This window comes from Podarcis tiliguerta (assembly GCF_965153285.1).
Source record: "Podarcis tiliguerta genome assembly, chromosome: 3".
Lineage (NCBI taxonomy): Eukaryota > Metazoa > Chordata > Lepidosauria > Squamata > Lacertidae > Podarcis > Podarcis tiliguerta.
This window is the reverse complement of record NC_139536.1, coordinates 18,987,653-19,003,936: the sequence shown is the minus strand read 5'-3', so window position 1 is coordinate 19,003,936 and position 16,284 is coordinate 18,987,653. Positions and strand designations below refer to the sequence as shown.

Below are 16,284 nucleotides of genomic sequence, written 5' to 3'. Positions count from 1 at the left end.
AGCAGGGCTGGGGGTGCAGAGGGGGCAGCACAAATAATAGGGTGGTGTCAGGGAACTGCCATCGGAGCTGGAGGCAGAGAGAAGGCTCCAGAGGGATGCCGGAGAGGGACCCAGTAGGGAGAGAGGTAGCCCATCCGCTGGGGAAGGAAATCAGCGTAACACCAGTGGAGAAGGGGGGCAGATGGGGGAATCAGAGAGGTGGCTCCAGGACTCCTCGCCGGAGACCAGTGGAGAGAGTACGGGTACTCCGCTGCCCACACCCTCCCTGCGCAGAAGACTTCCATGCAGGGAGAGTAGGAGAAGACTGGGCGTCAAACAGCTTTTATGTGGAAGAGGTTCAAGAAACGCCCACTGACGGATTCTGCCAGCGACTGAGGCAGCCACGGAACTTGAGGCTGTCCAGACAGAAAGGGTCCAACCAGCTAACCTAGCCAGGAGTGGCGGCAACTTACGCACGAGCAACCCCTAGAAACCACTACAGGTGGAATGGAGTGGAATGAGCAGTGGCCCGACTGCCTGCTGCATCCAAGGCAAATGCACATCACCGTAGACAGTACCCTGGCAGTCCTAAATGGGAATTGCAAGAATATTGTTTGGGTGCTTCATTCAGTTCCCCACTGGCTCCACCAGGCTTCTGTTCAGTTAGCTCACAGGGCTGGACAAGAATCCCAAGAATGTTCCTGTGTTTCTAATATCTCAAAATATTTTTATTTTTATTTTAAATAAAATCCAAGTCCTTAGGGAGCAGTGACCTTTCAGACAGGCTTTGAACAGAATCCAAATGCAAGGGAATTAAAACTGGGGTCAGGGGAAAAACTCCTCTTGCTCCAGGGCAACCAGGTCATTTGGATCCAGCAGCAGAATGGTGTATCCTGGCTGCACACAGTAAAATTATAATAATGGGTCAGATGTCAAGACCGTTGTTATTTAGGCAGACTTTAGGAAATGTGTGCATGTGGCAAGGTCGTACTTTTCCTCCATTCACTTATTCAGTAGGATCAACAGCTAAAATCTAGCTATAGATACCCGGACACTGAGATCCAGCGCTGAGGGTCTTCTGGCAGTTCCCTCGCTGCGAGAAGCCAAGTTACAGGGAACCAGGCATGGGGCCTTCTTGGTAGTGGCACCTGCCCTGTGGAATGCCCTCCCACCAAATGTCAAAGAGAACAACAACTACCACACTTTTAGAAGACATCTGAAGGCAGCCCTGTTCAGGGAAGCTTTTAATGTTTAATAGGTTTTTGTATTTTAATATTCTGTTGGAAGCCACCCAGAGTGGCTGGGGAAACCCAGCCAGATGGGCGGGGTATAAATAAATTATTATTATTATTATTATTATTATTATTATTATTATTATTATTATTAGAGATAACTGCATTGCAGGGCATTGGACTAGACGACTCTTGGAGTCCCTTCCAGCTCTAGAATTCTGTGATTCCAAGCGATGAGCATGCATGTGCTATGACATTAACCACTTGCAATTTTGTAGAGGTGAGCTCAGGAGCTACTAGGATTAATGCACATCAGTGAACTTTACAGTGAAATACGTTACAGCTCTCTAATATCATAATGTTGTAGGTAGCGGGGCCTCCATCCCATCAAGGAGCATGCAATATTTATAGGAAGTTTTTAATTCTTTATCTCCGCTTTGACTTGACACACACGCCCTCTCTCATCCTTTCTCTTTTCGGCATGTAATAGAAAATACAGAGCTATATATAATTCAGGAATGGCTCTTGATGCATAAAGGGTTATGATTTATGAATCATTTCAGGTTAAGGAAAGATAAAGAAGTGCTCCCCAAAGGACAGGAGACACGGCAGAGCCAGGGCCCCCAAAGGTTGATGCATTCTTGGTTACATCTTTCTGCATTTTCTAGTAGCTGCTACAGCAGGGCGGCCTGTGTGAAGGAGCTGACTGGCTGTAAATTATATGGATGATGTCATTAATAATAGGCGAAAGAAATGAGGTTGCAGAGAGCAGAAAACTCTCGAGCAAAATGAACACATGCCCCACAGTATCAAATCCAGTCCCTTGGCTAGGAATGGGCTCTTGGATCAATCCCTCAACCTCTGATGGATTATTTAGAAGGATTGGGTCTGGCATCCCTTTTGCTGTGCGTGTGTGCCAGTATCCATACATAGCAGAGTTATATCTCAACACAGCTCCTTCCTTCAGGGTTGAAGACCCATGTCCAAAGAACAGTTCCCACGGAAAATGTCCTTGCATAGACAAAAGAACCTCAGCCTCCAGCTGCTTCTTGAAACTTCTCCTCCGTTCTTCTCTTGTTTCTCAAACAAATGATTCTCTCTCACACACAGAGAGAGAGAATAACATCCAACATGGGCAACCTGTGGCCTTCAAACCAATTTTATGCAGGGGAAACCAGGGGTAGAAGGGGGTGGCAGAAAGAGAGAGAAAGTTGTTGTTTAGTCATGTCCGACTCTTCGTGACCCCATGGACCAGAGCACGCCAGGCGCTCCTGTCTTCCACTGCCTCTCGCAGTTTGGTCAAACTCATGCTGGTACCTTCGAGAACACTATCCAACCATCTCGTCCTTTGTCGTCCCCTTCTCCTTGTGCCCTCCATCTTTCCCAACATCAGGGTCTTTTCCAGGGAGTCTTCTCTTCTCGTGAGGTGGCCAAAGTATTGGAGTCTCAGCTTCACGATCTGTCCTTCCAGTGAGCACTCAGGGCTGGATTTCCTTCAGAATGGAGAGGTTTGATCTTCTTGGGGGAAATAAAGAAAAGGGGTTGCCCAGGAGAAGGAGAGAAGTGCCCACTTTGGGTTTCAACCCCGACCACTTTGGGTTTTGGCTCCACCCACCACTGGTATGTGGCCCTCAACAGATTACCCTTGGGGAAATGTGGCCCTCGACGGAAAAAGGTTTCCCACCCCTCCTCCAGGCCTTTCTGTGCATCTTCGTTGGTGCAAGAGACAATTCTCTACGGACTGCGGGCTGGATGCTACATGTGCTGGGTGTATAGTGGAAGTTGCCTTATACCATATCAGGCTGTTTGCCAATCTAGGCCAGTATTGCCTGCTCAGACTGGGAACAGATCTCCGGGATCTTAGAGAGAGATCTATGGCACCATCTGCTGCCTAAGCTTTTTTAGCTGGAGATACCAAGGATTGCACCTGGGACCTTCTGTGGGCAGCGCATGTGCTTCAGCGCTAAGCTAAGGTCCCTCTCCCCATGTTCAGCCACATGATCAGTGGCAATGTCATGCATTGATTGGGAAATACTTGTATGATGAGTCCCATCCACGTGGCTGTATCATTCTCATTCAGTCATATAGAATTGCACTGTTTCTCCTAATGGAGAACAGGAAGATTGTGGAGAAGTGATAGGAATTATTTGCAGCTGTCTTGACTGCAGAAGATAGAGGGCAGGTCCTGGTGCCCTCCCTTTTTTATGAAGGGAGAGTATAGGATAGTTCTAGGCCCTGTTAACAAATAGTACCATTATTAATATTACCACTCTGTTCTGACTTGCTCAGACCCCACCTGGAATACTGTGGCCAGTTCTGAGCACCACAATTTAAGAAGGGTATTGACAAGCTGGAACCTGTGCAGAGGAAGGCAACAAGGGTGATCAAGGGTCTAGAAGCCAAGCCTTATGAGGAACGGTTGAAGGAGCTGGGTATGTTTAGCCTGGGAAAGAGGTGACTGAGAAGAGATATGGTAGCCAACTTCAAATATCTCAAGGGCTTTCACATGGAAGATGGAGCAAGCCTGTTTTCTCCTGCTCTGGAGGGTAGGGCTCAAACCAATGGAGTCAAGTTACAAGAAAGGCGATTCCAAGTTAAACACCAGGAAGAACTTTCTGCCAACTTTCTGTTTGGCAGTGGGGCAGATTTCCTCAGGAAATGGGGGACTCTACTTAATGGAGGTTTTTGAGCAGAAGTTGGATGGTCATCTGTCATGGATGCTTGAAGCTGAGATCCCTGCATTGCAGGGGGCTAAACTAAATGACAGGAGACTCTTGAGAGTCCCATGGACTGCAAGAAGATCAAACCTATCCATTCTGAAGGAAATCAGCCCTGAGTGCTCACTGGAAGGACAGATTGTGAAGCTGAGGCTCCAATACTTTGGCCACCTCATGAGAAGAGGAGACTCCCTGGAAAAGACCCTGATGTTGGGAAAGATGGAGGGCACAAGGAGAAGGGGAGGACAGAGGAGGAGATGGTTGGACAGTGTTCTCGAAGCTACCAGCATGAGTTTGACTAAACTGCGGGAGGCAGTGGAAGACAGAAGTGCCTGGCGTGCTCTGGTCCATGGGGTCACGAAGAGTCGGACACGACTAAACGACTAAACAACAACAAAACTAAATGACTCTTTGATTAAAAACAAACTGGGTCCATCTAGTGAGTAGTGTAACCTGAGGAGGGAGGCCTGGCCGAGGGAGAATTGCAGGGCCACATAAACAGACCTGGGGGGACCCATTCATCACCACCCCACCAAGCCTGTCCTATAGCCTAGTTTGCTTTATCTGCGGAGATTCCCAGCTCTGCATCCCAGATTTACCTAGGTATGTGCTGGATGAGCCCTACATTATGCATTGTGTCTCTTTTTCCTCCTGTCATGGGTGATCTCTTTTTTTAAATCATTAATTCAGCTTTTCCTTCTGTACTTGAATTGCCCTGGGCTGGCTCAGCCCGCATTAGAATGCCCTTTTCAGCTGATGCCAGAACAGGCTTCTCTGAGGAGGACAAAGAATTGGGAGAGCTCTTAAAGGGAAAGGGAGATGGAGAGACAAGAGGGAGAGAAAGGGCACATCATCACTGTGGAGTTTGAAACCAAGGATTATTGTGGGATTTATTAAATGTGCAGGTTTGTGTGCCGTGTAGATGCGGCTGGCTGATGAAACATCAGCATGGACGAGGAGTTGTCTTATTATGAAGCTGTGGAGCTGAGAACAGAGATGTGGAAGCCTGTTGTGCAAGCATCCGATCCAGGTGTGCCAAAATAGCATGTGGTACAGCCCTTCTGCCATGGACTGGTTGGACGCAGAGGAATGGTGGGAGGAACCAGCTGGGGAACCCCCAAGGGAAGAAGGCTCAGAGCTCAGGGAGTGGTAGTAAGACGACAATGAGTGGTCAGAGGGAGAAGACTGGGAGGAGGAAGGGTCAGAAGCTGAACAGGTAACAGGACTTAGTGAGCTGGGAGAGACCATGACAGAGAGTAGCCCAGAATCAGAGGCAGAAGCTGAAGCAGAAGAGGAGGGAGGCCAAGAGGCAGAGATGAGTCCGGCTAGTGAAGAGGGATGGGTGTCTCCCCCTCCTGCTGCAACAAGCTCCCCTTCCCCCCTTGTCAGGGGTGTTAGAAGAGGGGTATTACATCGGGTGGAGAAAACGTTGTGCTCCTTCTGGGGTAGTTTGTCCACCTTTGGTCCTCACCCTAAGGCGGTTGGATGGCTCCTTGAACTCCTCCTTCCAGCAACTCCTGCAGCCAAGCTGGTGCCAAACATATTGCTCTGCTTTCCTTTGGACCACATCAGCGAGGCCGAGAAGGAGGTCTTGTTGTCCAGGCAGCCCAGGACCTCCATACACACTGCCCAGGGTTGCACCCCAGAAGAGGTGACTTTGGTGCTGCCAATGCAGCGGTTTGACTTCACCCCTGAAGGCGCACTCCATTGTCTCTTGAGACAGATGGATGGCAGCAACAATGCCCCTCTCCCCCTGCCCCGCAGTTTGTAGAATCAGTGGACCCCACAACCCCAACCTCCCCTCCCCACCAATTATTATTATTAGTAGTAGTAGTAGTACCCCACCCATCTGGCTGGGTTTCTCCAGCCACTCTGGGTGGCTTCCAACAAAGATTAAAAATACATTCAAATGTCACACATTAAAAACTTCCCTGAATGTCTTCTAAATGTCAGGTAGTTGTTTATCTCTTTGACATCTGATGGGAGGGCATTCCACAGGGCAGGCGCCACTACCGAGAAGGCCCTCTACCTGGTTCCCTGTAGCTTTGCTTCTCACAATGAGGGAACCGCCAGAAGGCCCTCAGCGCTCGACCTCAGCGTCCGGGCAGATCGATGGGGGTGGAGGTGGAAAAAGACAAAAAGAAAGTCAAGTGCTTTGGAGAAAAGGGGCAGGTGGATAAAGCCATCTCTCAAAACAGTGTTTCCACCTAGTATGCACACACATACAAAGCCTGTCCTGTAGCGCAAAGAACAGGCTGGAGGAAGAAAGAAATGTTATTTGGGTAATCAGTGAATTGAAAGGGGCAGGCGCTGCATACAGAAAGTAAATGCAAACGGCGTAACAATGCTCCCATCATGCCAGCCTGCCAGCCGGGAGTATGTTTAGTCTCATCTGTCCCAGAACTAAGAAGCCTTGTGGAATCCTGCTGGCCTCACCGAATAAGCATGAGGACAGCCTGAGCATGCCTTAAAACACACACACACACACACACACACACACAAACCCCTTTGGCTTGGGAGGGAGCAGGAAGCATTCTTATTTGTGCTTGACAAAGGCCCCGCTGCCTTCCTTGGCAAAGCTGCCCCTGTGGCAACATCCTCTGCGCCTGAGAGCCGGTGGCCCTCAGAGCTGCAGGCTGGCTCTGGGAGACAAGCAGAGCATTGTGCCGCGTCTGTTTTAAATGCGTGGACGAGGCACACCTTTCTGTTCCTTCGCTCGCTGCTCCGCTTCCATTTAGGTCTCGGAGAAAGCAGGACTGTTTGCAGAGCATTCCACGCAGCCCACTGTTAAGCTCTGAGGATGTTCAGCAGGACTGGAAGAAATAAAAAGGCCTCTCTTTCTCCTCTCTGCCTCCAATTCCCCGTTTCTCTTCTCCTGTTTGTCTGAGGCTCCCTGGGAAGGGATCAGAGGCTGGGCTTTTTCTGAAAGGCTGCCTAGGGGCCTGCCTTTTATGCCAATAAATGTTTTATCATCGTTAAGCTTCAAAGGCATTAGCAGTGGGTTCTGTTAACATTTGGCAAAATGAAAGAGAGCAGGAGTCGGAGGGAGGGGGGAGCGGTGGGCTGCCTTTGTGCCCTGGATGGGAGGCTTCCTTTGATTGTCAGGGGGGCTCCTCCCCCGGGGGGGGGGGAGATCTGAGTGTTTTTTCCGCTTTATTCCTTCTGCCTACGAAATCATGTCAGAAAGAGCAGGGTGGCTTTCTTTCGCTCCTTTCCTCTTTGTTAAGAACATGGGAAGGAAACTGCCTTCTACTGAGTCAGCCGACTGGTCCATTAGCTCAGTAATGTCTGCACTGGCTGGCAGCAGCTCTCCAAGTCTTCAAGCAGGGGTCTATCCCAGCCCTAACTGGAGATGCCAGGGAGTGAACCACGGCCCTTCTGCATGCAAAGCAGGTGCTCTACAGCTGAGCTACTGCATTTCTCTTTTATGCCTTGTTTTGCATTCCTTGATAGCTAAAAGGGGCCCTAAATGGCCAACTGGTGTTCTTCACACAGCCCACTCTGAGATTTGGGCACAATGGCCAGTATAATACAGCTCCTTACGTTTCTAAAAATCTAGGGGCATGGACATCACTCTTTCTCATTTTACATGGCATATGAATCTTGGATAGCTTAGTTGGTTAGAGCATGGTGCTGATAACACCAAGGTTGCAGGTTTGATCCCCTTATGGGACAGCTGTATATTCCTGCATTGCAGGGGGTTGGACTAGATGATCCTCAGGGTCCCTTCCAACTCTATGTTCCTATGTATGAATCTTGGATAGTTCCTATGTAACATGAAGACCCATTGTGTAGCCCAGGCATAGGCAAACTCGGCCCTCCAGGTGTTTTGGGACTACAACTCCCACCATCCCTAGCTAACAGGACCAGTGGTCAGGGATGATGGGAGTTGTAGTCCCAAAACATCTAGAGGGCCGAGTTTGCCTATACCTGGTGTAGCCTCTCTTCTGACAGCATTCATGTTTCAGTTCTCCTTGGAAATTCAATGTTCTCCATGTTCTTATAACTCCGATGGGCCTGCTTTTATTCTGTTTTTTCATCTTTTAGAATTCCTCATCCTTGCATGTCAATTCGCTGGTGTTGTGTGTGTGTGTGTGTGTGTGTGTGTTTGCACTCTCACACCTAAAAAATATAAAAATGAAAGTAATCAGAAAGTAGTACAGACAACCTTGCCCAACGCAGACAGGGCATCATTTCATATTTCAGCTGCTAGAGGCCAGGTTCTCCAGTAGGTTTAATTGGATAAATTGATTCAAGTTACAAGATCCCAGCTAAACATCAAGAATAACTTTCTGATCATAAGAGCTGTTCGACATTGCCTTGGAAGGTGGTGGATGCTCCTTCCTTGGAGATTTTTTAAGTAGAGGTTGGGTGGGCATGGGTCATGGATGCTTCAGCTGCCATTCATTCATTGTAGAGGGTTGGGCTAGATGACCCTTGGGTCCCTTCCCACTCTACACTTCCATGGTTTTATCTTCCATGTAGGTAAGCATGAAGCTTTATCTCCAAAGACACATTTCAGCCAGGCAAGAACACTCAAGTAAAAGGGTCATGAGGGAGGTCGCATGGGGAGAGTTTTGACTGACGGCCCAATAGAGAGGTTGTAGGGAGTAATGGAAGAAAGGACACGAGCAGCGTTTTTGAAATTATGCATGGTGGAACGGGATAGCGGAAGCCTTTTACTTCCCCTCTCAAAACACCGGATCATCCTGCAAAACCAAGCAGCAGGCTGGTGATTCAGGACAGACAAAAAAGGAAAGGGCTTCTTCGCACAACGCAGAATTCACTTAGGGAACCAAAATGTGACGATGGGACCTGCTGGCTTAAATTGCTTTAAAAGATGGTTAGACACATTCATGGATAATAAGTCTATCAACAGTTATCCTCCTTGCTGGCTTAATGGATGCTCCCAGTTTAGAGGCATTGTGTCACCAGATTCTGGTGGCTGGTGGGCAGTAATGGTGAAGGACAATTTCCTTTCTGCCTGCTTGTGAGCTTCCAGAAGCATCTGATCGGCTGCTGTGGGAAAGAGGTTGTTGGACCAAGTTGACCCTTAGTCAGATCCTTCAGCCCTCTTCCTTATAGTCACATTCTTTTCCAACTTGGGACGTGACTGGATGCAAACAGGAGTTAAGAGCCCCTGAGGAATTCACAGGACTCATAATTGACATCCTGAGGCTTTACCTCCCAGAAGATTATATTTTGGTCTAAGGGAAATAAATAAAACTCATGTAGAGAAATGAAACAGAAAAGCCATTCCACCTTGCTCAGAATAACGAGGAGGTGATGCTGTTAATTATTTGCTTTAGAATAAAATAAAAATAAAAACAGGGTACTAATTGCTAATCTTCCCTAGATCTCTGCTGATTTCATAAAAATTATTCATGCACCTCAACAAGAGGGGTTTCTATGGAAACCGAGAAACTGAACTTTCATTAGGAAACCTACCAAAAAAATATATGCCCAGCTAAAAATGTAAATTGCCCTTTCGCGGGAGGATATATGAATATCCTTCTTTCTCTCCCCAACCCCCTTTCCATTCTGCATCGTGGGCAGATCCCAGCTGGACTCTTACATGGCAACAACATGAAGGCATTGTTTACCGCTTGCCAGACTCTGTGGGGATATGTAAAATTCTGCCAGAGCTCAGCATCTCTCAAGGGGTGGGTTCTTCAGGGAAACAAAGTGTTCAGTGCTATATGTCATACCAGCTTTAGGGAGTCAAAAATACGGAGCTGTAAAAAAAATGGGGAAAAAAGAGTTCTTGAGACTGTAATCCTTCAGCCCAATCCTGAGACCCAGGAAGCTATCAGCATTTTTATATCCTGGGCTGCTTCCACAATGGGCATTTACTGTGGAATAACAGGGCATCTGAACAACGCCATGAACAAAACACCCCATGTTTTTTTCTTCCATTCATCATTGAGGTGGGTAGGTTGTGAGCTCAGAAAACCCAGTGGTTTATTTTATAAGAACACACACACAATGGAACAGCTGGATGATTTCCCCAGGTGTAGATGACTTCTTGCGCAGCTATTCTGTCCAGCTGTGGTCTAGCTTTTTCCTAAATTGATCTAGCCATTTCAGCTCTTATCTGTACAACCTTTCCATTTCCAAACTGCATGCCTTTATACCCCTTTCTGTTATCTCCCACCCCCCTTAAAATGCTGTGGGGGAGCAGGATCACACACACACACGAAACCTGGGAACTGTAGTTTGAGGTTCCTGGCAATTGTAGTTCTGTGAGGGATAAACTATAGCTCCCTGGTCGCATTTTTTGGGAGGGAGCACTTTAAATGTACGGTATGTACACAGCCATTATCCCCCTGGGAAAGGATTTTGTCCCCCAGTGCCACACCACTATTCCAAGCAGTGGTTTCTTTCCTAGTTTCAGTCGGTAGGAAGGTCAGGCTGGTTTCACTAAGTCCTGGATTCAAAAAGGAGGAGGGGACAGACGGGGGGGCGGGGGGAGAAGAAGAAGAAGAGTTTGGATTTGATATCCCGCTTTATCACTGCCCGAAGGAGTCTCAAAGCGCTAACATTCTCCTTTCCCTTCCTCCCCCACAACAAACACTCTGTGAGTCGAGTGGGGCTGAGAGACTTCAAAGAAGTGTGACTGGCCCAAGGTTACCCAGCAGCTGCATGTGGAGGAGTGGGGAAGCAAACCCAGTTCACCAGATTCCAAGTCCACCGCTCTTAACCACTACACCACACTGGCTCTCAGTGTGGGGAGAAGAAAAACATAGCAGGGAGTTTCTAAATAAATGATAAACTGAGCATAGGTATCATATATGTCCTCCTGTTGCCATCTATTTACCTAAAAAGTTATACAAATTTACATTTTCTTGTGCTTTATTACACCGAAACATTATGGCTGCACTACATCCCATACTGCTGTTACCAGCTGCAACTGGAAAAAAGGTACCCACCCTGGAGTACTAGATAATAAAAATACGGGGTATAGTTTAAAATGGCACCACCTTTTTAAAGTGGCACATCCTGCCCTGCCACTGTGTTTGAAGAAGCAGGCCTGCCATCAGGATGTAAGGTGTGATGGATTGGATCAGACGTCCCCAACCTGGTGCTCTCCAAATGTTTTATCCTGCAACTCCCAACAGCCCCAGAAAGCATGTCCAATAAATGGCCAGAGTGTGTGTGTGTGTGTGTGTGTGTGTGTGTGTGTGCGTGTGTGTGTGTGATGGTCCAAAACATCTGGATGGTTGGAGCAGGATGCTGTTGGAGGATGAGCATGATGACTCTGCAGAAGGCAACTTCCTATTTTCCTGTCTGGTTCCCTTGCCGGACACACTACTGAACGGCTTGGTTTTATTATGCGCTAACACCGGGTTGCTTTTCCTTGACAGGGGCTGGTGCTGAACAGGCTCGGGCGGAGAAACTTGGCTCAGAAGGTTCTGCAGGACGCAGTCCAGGTACAGAGCACCAGCCACAAAGCCTGGAACAGCCTTGGAGAAGTGCTTCATGCTCAGGGGAAAAACGAAGCAGCTGTCGAGTGCTTCCTGACAGCTCTGGACCTCGAATCCAGCAGCCCCGTCGTGCCATTCACGGTCATCCCCAGGGAACTGTGATGGCGTAGAATTTCTTCCATGCACATGCGTTCTGTGGAGGTAGTTCCAACAGCACACAAATCAAATAAGCAATTTGTTTACAGTGCAATAAATATATATATATACGTGGCTCCTTTTGTTAACCTAGAATTCAGAAACCTTTACCCAGGGAAGTGGCTCTATTTCAGGGATAATGCATTTTCCCAACATGCAGATTGCAAGATATATTATTGTTGGTGGGGAAATGCGATTATTTTTCTGGCTGCTGGGGCTGCTGCAGTTTGCAGTACTGCCTTGAACTTCCCTTCACCCAAAAACACGGGCCATCCAGAATGCATGGCAGTGCAGAGGGCGCTAGTATACTTTCCTGTTCTTTCTTCAGGTTGCAAAAATGGAACATTTGATGGCAGATTGGGGAGTGTATGTCACACGCCTGGCAGGTCACAGTTTCCTTGGCTGAATCAGCTTGGTGGGTTTTGCAAGCCTAACATAATGCAGTTCTGCGCATATTGTTGGCACCTATTGGATAGTGTCTGTGACATTGCTGATGAGCAATACAAGGCCTTTCCCAAGTCTGCATCATGCTGTCATCTTTACACCACCCCTAAGCAAGAAAAATTGCATGAGCTGTAAAACTAACTAGTATGTAGACTCAGGGTTTGTGTGGGTGAGGGAACCTTGCCAGTTCACTCTTGGCATAAGACTTCTGGGTTGCTTTACTCAGAAAAGGGGAAAGTACTTCTGCAAATCCTGGAGTTTTCCCAACCTGACTGATACCTCCTCCTTGTGCATGGATGGATGCTGGTGTTTTCACTACATAAGCCAGAGATGGCCTGCTGGACCAAATATTTTATCTCCTACCACCCCGCCAGCCAACTTTGACAGCTGGGCGGGGCCACCCACTTGTCAATCACCTGATGTCACAATGGCGTTCGCCTGACAAGTGGGCAGTCCCGCCGCCTGTCAAAGTTGACCTGCAGGGTGAGAGGAGGGGTCTGCTTCGCTGGTGTTTTTCCCCAGAGGGAACATTATGGAGAAGCAGCACCCAGCAGGATTGAACCCCGGGAATGTCACCAATTGACATATAGGTGTGGTTTGGTGGGGGAAATGGCCTCGGAGGGAGAAATGGACCCCTCCCTACCACGCTGGTGGGACAAGATCAGCCAAGCCTCCGTAGGTTTCTCATTCCTGATACAAACAATGGCCCCCACCTCTGAACATTGGGAATAGAGGGGGTGGTAGTTTCAGTAATGTTTAGGACTGCGGCCTTGTTCATGGCTTTGCTCCTCTCGCTTTAATAGCAATTTTCCTGATACACTAAAATGGGAAGCCTTTCCCCATCAACAGCACCATGAAAGGAAGGGCTTCCTCTTCTCTTCATGTTTGTCAGACTGTAGTTTACATGACCTGGCCATATTCCTGCATTGAGGAGGATTGGTCTAAACAACCTTCCAGCTGTACAATTCTAGGATTCTATATGGCCCTGCTCCACAGCACCAGCTGCCTTTCTTCCAGATAGAATCATAGAATCATAGAGTTGGAAGAGACCACAAGGGTCATCGAGTCCAACCCCCTGCCAAGCAGGAAACACCATCAGAGCACTCCTGACATATGGTTGTCAAGCCTCTGCTTAAAGACCTCCAAAGAAGGAGACTCCACCACACTCCTTGGCAGCAAATTCCACTGTCAAACAGCTCTTACTGTCAGGAAGTTCTTCTTAATGTTTAGGTGGAATCTTCTTTCTTGTAGTTTGGATCCATCAATGCCATCTAAACATGCACTCAAATGACTCTCACTAGATGAATAAACAAATTCCATGGAGAAAGATGTGTTGTGTTGTGTGCAGTCATTTCCTGCTGCTTGTTGTTCTTTGCAATTCATGATTGCTGCAAATATCACAAGCTTTCGGGAATCCAATCCTGAGAAAAGCCTCCAGTGAACTCCTGGTTGCAAAAGACAATTTAACACATGTCCAGCAATTCATGTGCAATGGAATCGTGAATCTTCAAGGTGGTTTGAGAGAGGTGCTGTCTCACAGTGTCCATGACTCAATGCTGAAATTGGATCAGCCCAATTTGCCAATTCAAGTCACATCATCTAATTCCCCCTGGCCCTGACCTGATGGGAAAGTGGTGAGAGTTTGACAGGATGTGCTAAATAGAAATAAACTACATGACCTAAGCAGAGCTAAAGCAGACTACAATTCACAGGGAGTGATTGTACAAACTCTCCCTCAGGGATTATCCTAATCTGTGTTAGTCCAAAGGGATTATCCTAATCCAGGTTAGAGATGGTGAGAACTAGCCCTGAACCAAAAATGGCTACCTGGTTCCAAGGCCCACAAAAGAAGAGATGGATTTTCAGCTGGTGGGGACTGCCATCTGCGCCACCCCACCCCTCCCCAAAGCCACTGGGTGCACCATTACTGAAACAGAGGCATTGTGGGAGATCATAGGAAGCTGCTTGGTGCAGCTCAGACCACCAGTCATTCCAGCTCAATGCTAAACACTGATGAGCAGCTGTTTTCCAGGGTTTCAGGTGAGTATAGTTCAGGCCTACCTGGAGATGCTGGGGATTGAACGTGGGACCTCCTGAATTCAAACACATTCTGCAGACCTTCCTTATGTAGACAAGACCCACAAGGTCAAAGTTTACTGCTCCGTCATCACCTGAGGCAGTGGATCAATGTTGTTTTAAAAGCTAGGGTGGGTAGCACCCTTGTCTGCCCCTCCAGGACGTGAAAAAGCCAAGGATTTCTGTGTCTCCTCCAGTGCCAGAAAGGAAGGGTGTTGTTTTTTTAAGACCCCAAGCCCTCATTTCCAGCAAAGGTGTGTGTTTTGAAAGATCTGCCTCAGACAAAAAGACAAAAGAATTACAGGATGCTAAGGAGATGCAGGTGGCTATAGGACGCAGGTAGCGCTGTGGTATAACCCACAGAGCCTAGGGCTTGCAGATCAGAAGGTTGGCGGTTTGAATCCCCACAACGGGGTGAGCTCCCGTTGCTCGATCCCAGCTCCTGTCCACCTAGCAGTTCAAAAGCACGTCAAAGTGCAAGTAGATAAATAGGTACCACTCCAGTGGGAAGGTAAACAGTGTTTCCGTGTGCTGCTCTGGTTCACCAGAAGCGGTTTAGTCATGCTGGCCACATGACCCGGAAGCTGTACGCCGGCTCCCTCGGCCAATAAAGCGAGATGAGCGCCGCAACCCCAGAGTCGTACGCGACTGGACTTAACTGTCAGGGGTCCCTTTACATTTACCTTTCAGGAGACGTGTTCACATTTGCACAGAACGGCCTGCGACTTTTTCCTGCAGTTCAAACAAACCTCTTTTTTCTTCTCAAAGCAGTTTGCAAAGAGATATACAGCAAAATAAAATGATAATGTAATACAACAACCAGCTGAAACAACCTTTCCGTTTCAGAATGCTATGGAAACCCTGCGCAAGAGCAGTTTGCCGCTTTGAGGAGTACGAGTGCTGCCATCCTTAGAAGCACTTGGAAGCGCTTAGTAATTTGTCCTGTTCCCATCCCTGCCTGCACTCCATCGTCATATGAGAGGCGAAACTGCAGCTGCCTTCACAATGACGTGTATTTATTTCAGGGGAAATGTGAGTTCAAGGGGTTAAGGGCAGTCTGGCCATTGTGGGTCAGAGGTAGCTGGCTGATCAGCCTACAAGTCATTGTCTGGCTGAGGTAATTAGCAAATGAATGTTGCCTCCGAAGAGGATCCAAGGCTGCAAATCCCTTGTCCTGGGCTGACAACATAAACACTGCCTTAGATTACAAGCTTCGGTTTCCAGAGCAGAAACCTGCTCAAACCAGACCGCTAGGAATTCATTATCCGTGTGAAAGGATAATAACTTGCTCCAAGGATAACCTCCAAGAAAAAGAGATGGAGTTGTGTTTTTTTTCCAAAAGGAGAAAAGAACACCACAACTTTACCACAAGGCATGATTCACCTTTTAGAGCAGAGTGGAGAACCTGAGCCATGGGGGCCAAAGGCAGCCCTCAAATTCTCCATCTGGCCCTCAGGACTCTCCTCACACCACACCCCAGGTCACAAGTCTCACCTGCCCTGCATCACACCCTCTTGGAGTGTTTTTCTGTGGTTGGACTGGGACTTTGAACTCAGATCATGCCTTTTGCATTCCCCGATGGATTGGGGAGATATATTTTGCGGGGTTGCTGCTGTTGTTCTTTTACTGTACATTTCAGCAGTTCAAACCCTTTTGAATTGGTCCTGAGAAACCTTAACTTCCTGTAACCTCCAGCCATGAGCAAAAATGTTTACACAGCCTGGATGTGACTCGTGTTGATCCAGGACTATACCCCATGAGTAGCTTCTAAACAGCTGCTTCCTTTTCTTTCTTTCTTTTTTATTTTTTAGAATTGTTTATTAAGGTTTTCAATTAAGTACTGAACTGACAAAGTAGATAATGGAGGCAAAAATGATCGCATAAACCATGGGTAGGCAAATTAAGGCCAGGGGCCAGATCCAGGAATCAGCATGTATTTACATGAGTAGAATGTGTCTTTTTATTTATTCGTTCATTATTTTTTTCCAAAATATAGTCCGGCCCCCCAGAAGGTCTGAGGAACAGCGGATCGGCCCCCTGCTGAAAAAGCTTGCTGACCCCTGGCATAAACTGAAACATAAACTAACACTAACATTTCTTTTGTATGTGGCAACAAGGAAGAAAACAAAAGTGGCTATCATAGGAGAGAAGTCCGTTACACAGAGCAGACCAGATTAAAATATCTCTCTCTTTCATATTTATCAAAATGCATATGGA

The 16,284-nt window shown here is 47.6% G+C and overlaps 1 protein-coding gene across 1 annotated transcript in view; it reads left to right on the top strand.

Annotated features, from left to right (window-relative positions):
* TTC7A (tetratricopeptide repeat domain 7A) overlaps nt 1-12,705 on the top strand; it is a gene marked incomplete at its 5' end in the record, with an annotated part of 174,212 nt that extends 161,507 nt beyond the window's left edge. The window contains one exon of the mRNA XM_083433024.1: nt 11,293-12,705. Within this exon, the coding sequence (XP_083289150.1) occupies nt 11,293-11,514 (222 nt within the window). The 3' untranslated portion in view covers nt 11,515-12,705. The remainder of the gene's footprint in view (nt 1-11,292) is intronic.
* Between the last annotated feature and the right edge of the window lie 3,579 nt (nt 12,706-16,284).